The 12,015-nt window shown below is 48.7% G+C and overlaps 1 protein-coding gene across 1 annotated transcript; it reads right to left on the bottom strand.

The window, feature by feature from the left end:
• Positions 1–5,074: 5,074 nt before the first annotated feature.
• On the bottom strand, positions 5,075–10,758 carry LOC124690872 (anthocyanin 5-aromatic acyltransferase-like). Its single transcript, XM_047224200.1, has 2 exons — positions 10,306–10,758; positions 5,075–5,758 (listed from the first exon to the last, which is right to left on the bottom strand). The coding sequence occupies exons 1-2, from the start codon at positions 10,756–10,758 to the stop codon at positions 5,075–5,077; spliced, it is 1,137 nt and encodes a 378-aa protein (XP_047080156.1).
• Positions 10,759–12,015: the final 1,257 nt, after the last annotated feature.

A 12,015-nucleotide genomic window follows, 5' to 3' on the forward strand; every position in this document is an offset into this window, starting at 1 on the left:
CTCGCCATCAAAAAGGCTTCAGCACGAGCAACGCATGAACAACGTGGGCAGGCTCGTGCTTGCCTAGATCGCAAGATGCGATCTAGGCAGCATGGTTCTTACCGGAGAAACCCTCGAGACGAAGGGGTTGGCGATGCGCCGAGATTGGTTTGTGGTGAACGTTGGTTGTTGTTTATTCCATAAACCCTAGATACATATTTATAGTCCAGGGGACTTTCTAACGTGGGCGTGCACCCAACCGTGCACGAGATAAATTCTAACTTCTACATAACCTACTATAAAGATACACGGGATAACTAGCCCAAACTTGATTAACAAGGCCGATTCACATATCTCTTCTATATGTATATCTTCAAGCCCATCTTGATCGCGGCCCACCTCTGGCTTGGTCAAATTCCGGTGATAACAAGGTCTTCTATAGGAGGTAAATTCTTCACATCTTCAGATTTAATACCTTTCTCCATAAGAGATTTCTTGGCTTCCCTCATATCTTCATCATTTAATTCAATCATACCCCTCTTCTTCAATATAGGTGACGGGGTTGGTTCAGGTGTAGACCAATCATCATGATTCTTGCTTATCTTAGCCAATAATTCTTCAGCTTCGTCCGGAGTTCTTTTCCTGAAAACACAATCAGCACAACTATCCAGGTATGCCCTAGACTCAATGGTTAGTCCACTATAAAATATATCAAGTAAATCATGCTTTTCCAAATCATGTCCAGGCCGCGCTCTAATAAGAGAGCAAAATCTTGCCCAAGCTTCAGGCAATTTCTCTCCATCTTCTTGATCGAAGCTATAAATTCTCTGCAGAGCCATATGTTGAGCACTAGCGGGAAAGTATTTTCGAAAGAAAACATCAAGCAAACAACTTGGACTATTAATAGAATCAGGAGGCAAATTATTATACCAAATCTTAGCATCATCCTTTAATGAGAATGGGAAAATCTTAGCAACAAAATAAGTACGCATCTTAACATCATCAGAAAACAAGCTACTTAAAGTAGAAAGCTCATTCATATGTTCTACATCACTCTCTTTTTCAGTACCACAAAAGGGTGTTTTCTCAACAATAGATATATGAGATAAATCAAGAGAAAAATCATAATCTTTATCCTTAATGTTTATAGGAGATGTGGCAAATTTAGGATCAGGAGACGGTTTATATCTAACAGCATGTTGTGCAATAAGCTTTTTAAGATTACTTGTACTAGTAGTAGCATTGCATTTATCAATAAAATCATCATCAAGTTCTACATAATCTTCATCAAGATCATCAATCTCAGGTGAATTAACAGGTGTAACAGTATTTTCATTAGGAGTTTCGATAATTTCAATTTGTCTAGACCTAGCAATTGTAGCATCTAGAAAAGGACCTAATGAACCGGCATTATCAAGCACAGTAGAAGCATCATCAAAATTATCAGAGGAATTTTCAGATTCAGCAGAAGTACCAACACGTGAAGTTTGTGGTGGTGAAACAAGTTGACTTATCACAGATGGTGAATCAAGAGCAGCAGAGGTACTCAGAGTTGTACCTTTTCTTGTAGTGGATGGTAATATGGCGACTTTAGTATCGCGAGGTTTACCCATGATGGAAAATTTGCAGCGAACAATACAATCCAAGTGAACTTCCAAATAAAGCTATGCTCCCCGGCAACGGCGCCAGAAAATAGTCTTGATGACCCACAAGTATAGGGGATCGCAACAGTCTTCGAGGGAAGTATTACCCAATTTATTAATTCGACACAAGGGGAGACAAAGAATACTTGTAAGCCTTAACAGCGGAGTTGTCAATTCAGCTGCACCTGGAAACGAGACTTGCTCGCAAGAGTTTATCAGTAGCAACAGTTTTATAGCAGTAGGAGTAGTGAAATAACAGCAGCAGTGAAATAAAGACAGCAGTAGTGATTATAGTAAATAGCAGGATTAAAATACTGTAGGCACGGGGACGGATGAACGGGCGTTGCATGGATGAGAGAATTCATGTAACAATCATGGTAGGGCATTTGCAGGTAATAATAAAGCGGTATCCAAGTACTAATCAATCAATAGGCATGTGTTCCATATATAGTCGTACGTGCTCGCAATGAGAAACTTGCACAACATCTTTTGTCCTACCAGCCGGTGGCAGCAGGGCCTCTAGGGAAACTACTGGAAATTAAGGTACTCCTTTTAATAGAGTACCGGAGCAAAGCATTAACACTCCGTGAACACATGTGATCCTCACATCACTACCATCCCCTCCGGTTGTCCCGATTTCTGTCACTTCGGGGCCATTGGTTCCGGACAGCAACGTGTGTATACAACTTGCAAGTAAGACCATAAACAATGAATATCATGATGAAACAATAACATGTTCAGATCTGAGATCATGGCACTCGGGCCCTAGTGACAAGCATTAAGCATAACAAGTTGCAACAATATCATAAAAGTAACATCTACAGATACTAGGCACCATGCCCTAACAATTTTGTGACTATTACATGATCAATCTCATCCAATCCCTACCATCCCCTTCAGCCTACAGCGGGGGAATTACTCACACATGGATGGGGGAAACATGGCTGGTCGATGGAGAGGCGTTGGTGGTGATGGCGGTGAAGATCTCCTCCAATTCCCCGTCCCGGCGGAGTGCCAGAACGGAGACTTCTGGCTCCCGAGACGGATTTTTGCGATGTGGCGGCTCTCTGGAGGGTTTCTGGCGACTTCGACTTCTCCCCGTGCGTTTTTAGGTCGAGGGCGATAAGTAGTCCGAAGGAGGGCGTCGGGGGCCAGCTGAGGCCGCCACACATTAGGGCCGCGCGCCCCCCTCCTGGGCCGCGCCGCCCTATGGTGTGGGGCCCTCGGGCCTCCACCTGACTTGCCCTTCTGGCTCCGTGAGTCTTCTGGGAAAATAGGGCCTTCGTATAAATTCCGAGGTTTTCCTGAAAGTTGGATTTACGCACAAAAACGAGACACCAGAACAGTTCTGCTGAAAACAGCGTTAGTCCGTGTTAGTTGCATCCAAAATACACAAATTAGAGGCAAAACAATAGCAAAAGTATTCGGGAAAGTAGATACGTTTTGGACGTATCACCTGATCGTTCTGAACCCCTATATAAGTGCCCAGGACGCCCCCAAATTAGGTTTAGACCACGTTTAAGATAAACCCTAGTTCATAGTTGATTGCTTTGCAACTCTATTGAATCTATACACCGATCCGCATCGATTTGGTGTTTGCTACTGAAAGTCTTGTGTGATCTGTTGTTCCATTGGGAATTAGACGGTTGCAACTTACCGCTTCGTGGTCGGCGGCTACATGCGCAAGTGTGTGGAGTTGCGAATATCTTGCAGGGTTGAGAGCTGTTGCATTGGCGACAGGGATTGATCGAGAGACTTCGTCGGCATCATATAAGTTATCATACACTTCATCATCGTGTATCTCCGCTGTGTTCATCCCGTGTTCATCACCACCACCGTCGCTTACTGAGAAGATCGGGCAACCCCTTATCATCCGGCCAGCGGGGAACTTCTACGCAGATATTTTTGCGCCGGCGAGCACATCAAGCTAGACACCTTCAAGACCGCGTGCGCCTACGACACAGTGGCGTGTCGGCTTAGTCTTCCACGCCGCGATTTGAATTTCCATGACGTGAACTCCGCCTCCCAAGTGTAGGCGTTGGTGCCCCCACCGCGCCTTGTCACCGATGAGTAGAGGCAGCGCCATAGCCAACGCTGGCTCGCCATCACCAAGGCGGACAAGCGCGCCATGGCAGCGTGGCGCGAGAATTTTCCAAAGATGTCCGCAAAAAAACGAGTTCTTCGCGCAGCAGTGGGCGGAGCGCAACACGGCGAAGGTATCGAAGCGAGCGGGCAAGGCCTTCATCCTGGTGCAGATGGAAGGCCCGACCACCATCGATGATAATGATCCCCGGTGTGCAGATCTCTTTTCGTCCACCACATCCAGTTTGTCGGGCTCCAGACATCGAACTACTAGATTAGTTCATCGTATTTTAGTTTCTTCCTCTAGTTAACATATTTGTAATATATTCGCTTTTTAATCTATTTTAAGTTGTCCGTTTGATCTATATTTAATGATTTCCGGTGGGCGGATCTCTTTTCGTCCACCACATCGTCGGGCTCCAGGCATCAAACTATTAGATTAGTTTATCGTATTTTAGTTTCTTCCTCTAGTTCACATATTTGTACTATATTTGCTTTTTAATATATTTTAATTGGTCTGTTTGATCTTGTTTATCGATGGTTGTATACGAATAGTGCTTCTGGTGCTGTATTTTATCGCATCTAGTGAAGCGCTCCTTTCCGCGCGCAATACTTTTGGGCGCCCGTTGAAGCAATCCCCTCCCGAGCGCAAAAATCGCAAATCGGGTACTGTACCGATGTTCTGATGCGCAGCTATTTTGGGAGCTATGTTGAAGATGCTCTTAGTGAATAGCGAAGTCGACGTAGCATGCAAGGAAGAAAAGTCGAGTGTCACTCGCTAGGCCGCTAGACCAGCGCCAATTCATGTGAGAGAACAAATAACACACATAAAGTGATTATTAAGCGTTCTCGACACTCCATTATCGAGTGTGAATTTGTTCAGCTGGCAAATTTCTTTCCTAGGCTACAGAATGTTGTAGCATATCACGTGTATGTTATATTGGATAGAAAATTTCTGCATTGTGCTGACTGACGCATTATCTTACTGAAAATTCTAAAGCTAATATTTGCAAAATACTATATGAATGAAGATGCAAATAAGAAACTCATTTAGCCTAACGCTGCTGGGTATTAAGCTCATAAAATTGAACCAACATAGCAGCAAAAACCAATAAATCCTTTTATTGAAAGCCACCGCTGATGTGGAACACTGAAATGTACATGATCGAGCTACAGCTTTACATACGAACTATGCGGAGCCACGTTAAGTCTGTGTAGTCAATTGACTACACAGGTTTTGAGCAAAACCTTAAAGAGCACACACAAAAAGAATGCATAAATTTAGGAAAAAATACAAGATTTAGAGATTTAATATACTTGACATCCCAGCTTTATATCTCTGGCTCCGCCACTACGAACTAGTACCCCGATTAAGACACTGGCATGGCCGACGCACGGTCACACTCCAATTCAAACATACCACGAAAGACCGTCATCTTGTCCGCAGCAATGGCCACCGACGCCTGCACCGAGCCGCGCTCCCTCCCGGCGACGAGCACCATCTCACCGTCGTGGTTCATGGAAGCCAGCTCCACCCTCGCCGGCCTCCCGAACCCAAAGTCCACTCCGTACGCGGGGAACCACGGCGACCCCGCCAAAATGACCGCGCGGCCCGGCGGGATGGCAGCGAACTTGGTGCACCACCGGACGCGGTCGCCGAGCGGGTCACGCTTCACCTCCGCGACGGCCTCCTGTATGGCCAGGAGCGCCATGGGCGGCCCATCCGGTCCCGCGAGCTGCGACCCGCTGAGAGAGGCCGTGCAGAGCGCGAGGCAGTTGCCGACGTACGCGCCCGGCACCGGCGGCGACATATGGGCCCGACAGTCGGCGAGAAAGACGGCGAAAACCAGGGCGTCGTCGGTGAAGCCCCTGGCCCGCGCGATGGACACCCACCCATGCGCCGCCATCGCCGCGAATGTTGACGGTGGCATGCACGTGTTCACGGCGGCGGCCAGACGCTGCTTGAGGCGCTGAACGGCAGACGCGGCGAACGTGAAAGTCCGCCGGCTGAGATGGCGCTCGCGTTCCCGCGCGGCATCTTGCTTCGGACCAACCTGCAGGGGTTGGTTGTCAGTTTTTGGCATATCGCGTAGTGTATCATTTAACCTTAACCCACAGAGCTTAAAGTGGTAAATTTTTGAAGTGTTCTGAAGCAGGAGGCGTGTTTGTACTACCGAATTTGATACTGTTCATTATCAGACAAGTACACTGGAAATCCCCAATTCCCACAACTATCTAAATCAGACAAGATGTATGTATATATGACTCTATGTTTAAAGAGAGAAATTTGTCTTTCATTGAAACATCTCTATCTCTAATCATCAATTACACATAAGCAATCAACCTTTCACTTGAAGCTTCGATGAAGAGATGATGTTATACTACTTTGATGCCCATGTTCTTTTCAGACTAATCAGACCTTCCTTGGTAGATACATTCAAGTGGCTCCATGTACATGAGCGGGATTATATACGGATCGCACATGCACGTCTTCGTGTCGTGCTGCTAGCCACATCCTGTCAATCACTGTATGACCGTGTGTGGGCATTGCCGACAGGCGTCACGAGTAAGGCTGGACGTTCGGGCCGAGCTTTTCCTGGCTCGGCTCGTTTTGGGCTCGGCCCGCGTTAGATGCAGCCCGAGTCGAGCCTAATTTTCTGGCCCGTAGCGGGCTAAAAGCTCGCCCGGCTCGGCCCGAGGCAGCCCGTTAGCTCGTGATTTTTTTTTCGAATTAACAGGGGACGTGATCTGGGCCTGGTTTGAGTGGTTTCTGACCCAAAACGAAACTTGTATCGTTGAATGGATCGATCAGGAGGGTCATGCACGTTCGTCTCCGGGGGGGAAGGTCTCCTTGATGAATGGATCGCTCCGTGCCGCTGCTGGTGCCGCGGGAGTCCGTTGCGGCGTGCACGCTGGGCGGCTACGACATCCCAGCCAAGACCTGCATCTTCATCAACACGACAATACCTTCGCCATGGGTCGGGACCCGGAGATCTGGGAGGACCAGCTGGAGTACTCGCCGGAGCGATTCGAGGAGGCTGCCGGCGGCGAGATCGACCTCAAGAACCCAGACTACAAGTTGCTGCCGTTCGGTCGGGTGCGATATCATGGACGGCCGGGTGCAGGCGGAAGGTCTCCTCCACTGCTACCCATGGTCCTCCACCGTGGGGCCCACATGGCAGTGAGTATAGGCGTCCAGCTCGCGAGCCAGCCCGAGCCAGCCCGAGTTTCCGTCGAGCTCGAGCCGAGCCTATTTTTTGAGCTCGTGGAACAAACGAGCCAGCCCGAGCCGAGCCCATTTAGAGCGAGCTAAAAGCAGGCTCGGACCGAGCCCAGCCCGAGCTGGCTCGTGTCCACCCTCACGAGCGTCTATGGTGACGTCTGGCCGCCTTTTGCAATTTATAGTACACATATGTCTTCACCACCTGTGATGATGTCCGTGTACGTATCACATCTTAGTGAACTAATTGTGATGGAGATTCGTGCGAGATGGCACAAGATGAAAGGAGCCGGTGGCCGACAGACTCAACTAGCCAGCGAAGAACCAAGGAAGAAGTTAATGGTACGGTGTTCTTTTATGTAGGAAAGCCATCATAAGGCGGAAATTCAATCCGGCTTCCGGGTGCGTATGCTCTCACATTGGAAACAAACTTAGGGCGCCCGCAATGCAGATACGGTTCTACCGTATATAATTTCGTCCACGTCATTTAGATATAGATCCTCACAGTGGGTTGTATCTTACGGTGGGGCCCTTCGTTAAATGCCTCCACGCCATGTGCAACGTATGCCCCTTCTTCCTCAACTTTCTGATCCAAACATCACACAAGTTGACGATGGAAAATTTTCTTAATATCGGTTCCAATTTGTCCCTAGTTTTCTCAAAAGGGCATGTTCCCTCTCCCTCTCCTATGTCCCGTTCGGCAACTTCCAATCGCCTCAAGAAAATTTGTGTGGCGTAGCTGCTGACCAGAGTTCTCATTTGCAATGGGGATTAGATCGATCTGCAATGGCAAATCCTACCACGAAGTGCTCCAGGGCCGCACCTGGTCCGTCGTTTCTGGCGTACATGACGACGGGATCTGGGAGCAGGGGAGTGCCGCGGCGGTTGACAACAGCGCCAGCATATCAGCTTCAACATGCTGGGAGGATGGACGGGGGATGATTTGAGCAAGGAGCGGGGGAACGAGAAGTGCACAAGCAAAACAGCAGGAAGTAGACGAGGAATTAATTGATGGCCTCGGTAGCGCGGACAAGAGCCGTATCGAAAAGAAGATACGATCATCATCTCTCTCTTCTTAATTAGTGTTCCACCACTTCAAAAAAAAAATTAGTGTTCCACATAGGCAAAAAGTCTGAGGTGGCAGTTTTAGATACAGGACACGGTGGAGCATTGGGACTGCCCTTAGGTCCCGTTTGGCATCAAATTATTTTTCAAGTACCGAGGGAATACTTCAGCTTCCAAAAATATAAAAGTATTAAATATTTTAAGATGTTTGGATCCGATAAATATTGTCGATTAGAAAGTAAAGTATTCTCTAAAACTCTGTTTTTCTTTAAGTACTTATTGAATTTTAAACTTAGGCTTACATATAGCGCTACTACGACGTTGGTGAAATTGCATGATATGAATGCAAAAGAAAACCAGAAAAGCCCAATGGTACATGCGTGCATGTGTCGGGAAGGGCAGATATTGGAGTTTCGATGCGAGGGGTGTAAAGTGCAAACAAAACTATGAACAGTTGAACACGATGTCTCTCGCAAATAATCCCTCGAATGACCAAGATAATGGAAATGGGGAAGTTTAGGTGCGTTGCGTTCGATTCTTCCAAATTTGCCGAACAATCTTCAATCAAAATGGGGTTTGTTTTAGCTTAACATTAAAATCGGCCGTGTGCTGTAATTTTCTGCTCCGACGGGTGATGCTCCAGCACATATAACATCTTTTATTTTTTTGAAAGGAGCACATGTAACATCTTCTTAGAGCATGCATACGCTAAAATAATTGCTAGTTTAGCGCACGGAAGGCCGCGCGGGCTGCTCCAGTAGAGGCGGAAAAATCACGGTGCTCCAAAAACTTTGGCGCGCGGGAGAAACGGTGCCGCGCGCAGTAAATTTGGGGCGCCGCTGAGCGTGCGCTCTATAAATGAAGAGCATGGACGACGTGGGCTTAGCCTAGTGGTTAGGGTCGCAGTGGCGCATCCTAACGACCGGAGTTCGATTCCTGTCAGGGAAGAATTTCGGAATTGTCACGCCAAGTCCCGCTTCTACTATATCAAAAAAAGTGTCTAGTTCCTCCTAGACACTGTTTCATTTTTTTTAATAAATGAAGAGCATGTGTGCTGCACCCCACCCCACCGCTTCAGCGCGCCCTTTTCTCCTTCCTTGCCACGTGACGCCCACCGCTTCGCAGCGCCACCCAGTGCTTTGCCTCGCAACGTCGCCCGCGCCATGCCTCCGAGGGCGAACCAGACGGGCTTCACCAGCGTGCGCTTTCACCCGGGTGGAAGGTTCTATGCGGAGATCCACGCCATCGGTGAGCACATCGTCCTCGGGACGTTCAACACTGCGGAGCTTGGCGTGAGTGCACTGCTGCGTGGTGGCTTGGGCGCCCGGCCACCACCTGCAACTTTCGCGACTGTCGTACCCTCGCGCCAATCATTCCTGTAGGACGTCTTGGACGAGGAGGCCTTCTTCGCGCAGAAGAGGGCCAAACCTGCGGCGAAGATGAAGGCGAAGAAGGTGGTGAAGATGGAGGTCCGCTGGAAGAAGGCGTGTTCATCGCTTCACAGAGGGAGGGGCCCTACACGATCAGCGACAACGACAATCGTTGGCTGGATGAATTCCCGACCATGGCGTCGGTGTCATCAGCCTCCGAAGAAGATGGGGATTTCTAGATCATGGCCGCGAAAATAAAAATGTTTAACTTTCCTAGTTTATTTTCTGCACTAGTTTATTTTCTGCACTAGACTTTTATGCTAAATTTATAAATCTTTTCTACTCTTTTATTTATTTGCAAAATTATGTTTAGCACGACTGCTGGGTGATTTTTTATACTTTAGCGCGCCTATGTTTTACGCGCCCGGCGGAGGAAAACTTATCTTCGGGCACTATATGCAGATGGCGATTTTAGGGCGCCGAACTTTAGCACTCCGCTGCAGATGCTCTTGGTATCTTACCTTACCACTAAGAGACGTTAGTAGTAATGGGATCTGAATTTGTCATGGCGATTTCGTTTCTAAATTAGTTGGCTAGTAGAACACTGGGAACGCTCACCCGAGGGAAGTCCGGCGCGAGTTGCCGCAAGAATAACCTGGCAAGGTCGTCGTCCCCGTCGAACCGCACCAGCCTCCGGTCATGCAGAGGCTCCGGCCCGACCAACACGGGCCACACCTGACCCTCCATGACACCGGCCGCGGCCGCCGACCACATCTCCAAGAACCGCCACAGGCCGCGCCCATCGGCCGCCGAGTGATGCACTGCCACCCCCACCGCCACGCCTCCGACGAACTCCGTCACCTGCGCATGAAGCCTCGCTTTTCAGAAACGCGGCTGACCCAAAAGAAATACTAAGAAAATACGGGTAATTGCTCGCGTGGCGAACCTGCGCCGCCATCACGGGCGCCGGGAGCTCGTCCCGGCGGATGTCCGGAGCAAGCTGCCGAAGCGCCTCCTCGTCGTACTCCTCGACGAGCCTGTCGAACTCGAGGTCCGTCTCGGCCTCGATTAGCGCGACGCTGCAGGCGCCCTCCCCATCCGGGAGTACGATGGACAGTTCCTGTGAGTCCGGCGAGCTGGTGAGCACGCCGGCGAACGGGTGGAAGGCCGGGAGCACCCGCTCAAGGGAGGACCTGAGGGCGGCGACGACGTCCGTGAACGGCAGTAGGCTGGGCGGAGAGCGGTAGAGGAAGACGCGGCGGACAGGGGGCAGAGTGACCCAGTAGGCGTCGAAGGGAGATAACGGGACTCTCCGACCCGGTTCCGGCAGCGGCAAGCCGCCGGCCGGGAGGGCGATAGCCGATGTTTTCCTGAGACGCACCATAGGGGGAGGGGGCATCTTCTCGGTCGCTTGCTTGGCACTTGCTAGCTCAACTGCTCAAGAAAGAAGTAGGATACGTCATACGAGGCGGGCGGCAGTGCGGCACGCAGCTGTCTGCTTGTTCGCTAGCTTGCGTGTTCCAGCGGGTGGTGCCACCGTTGCTGACTTGCAGAGCTGCTTGTCCTGTGCGATGGAAATTGACCATTCATCTGTGCCCAAATAGTTATGAAATCAAGTACAGTAGTACTGTATATGGAACTAGCAAGGTGGCAACATCTGAACTTGTCTACAAAATATGTTTCTATGGTCTATAGAAACTTGGAGTATTATGGGATTGGATTTAAAATGGTTTAATTTCTAATCATCGTAGATATTTCTCTCAATAAAATATCACTTTTGTGATGACCATATTAAATAACTTTTAGTTCTTTGCATTAAACATTAGCAATAACGACCATATATTTCTTTGGTATGCGTTTGTTGAAGGTTTCCAGTGTGAGGTCCACATTCGCCGTCGCCACTAGTGGAAAAATGGCTAACTGTGGCGCACGATTTTCACTTTATGTGGCGCATATGCACATCGCCACAGTTGCCACGCGACTAGTATCAGAATTCTGTGGCGCACTGCTGGGTGCGCCACAGAAGTTTGAAATTTTGTGGCGCATGTGCGCTGGTGCGCCACAGAATCTGAGACAATTCTGTGGCGCTGCGCCACAGAATTTTGCGCCAGATTTTGTGGCGCATATGTGCCTGTGCGCAACAGAATGTTAACAAGTTTTTATGGCGCATTACCAGTACATGCGCCACAGATTTTTAATTTTTGGATTTTCGAAATTTTTCCATTTCTGCAATATATACTGGTATTTGACAGGAAATTAACAAGTATATACAGGAAATACATAGCACATTCCAGAAATAACAGAAATACTCACAAATGACACATAAATGACATGATACACACAAATCTTCATTATTACATCATTTAGATCCAAATTATTACACAAGTACAAATATGTTCATCGTCGCATACACATGCATCGTCACCGACCACCTAGACTAAAGTAAAGTAGAGTACAACCACGGTGGTGGTGAGTAAGAGGGGGACCAAGAACTTCACCCGATTCTTCTTCTTCTTCCTCATGTGTGCCCTCCACTATGCTACCGCCTCCTCTCTAGTCGCGTATCCCTTGTAGCTGTTCCCGCTAAACTTATGCACATGTTCGAGACAGTCCTGCCACTCCTCGTAGACACCTGGAAACCGACCCTTGTACACAA

This window comes from Lolium rigidum, chromosome 2 (genome assembly GCF_022539505.1).
Source record: "Lolium rigidum isolate FL_2022 chromosome 2, APGP_CSIRO_Lrig_0.1, whole genome shotgun sequence".
Classification (NCBI taxonomy): domain Eukaryota; kingdom Viridiplantae; phylum Streptophyta; class Magnoliopsida; order Poales; family Poaceae; genus Lolium; species Lolium rigidum.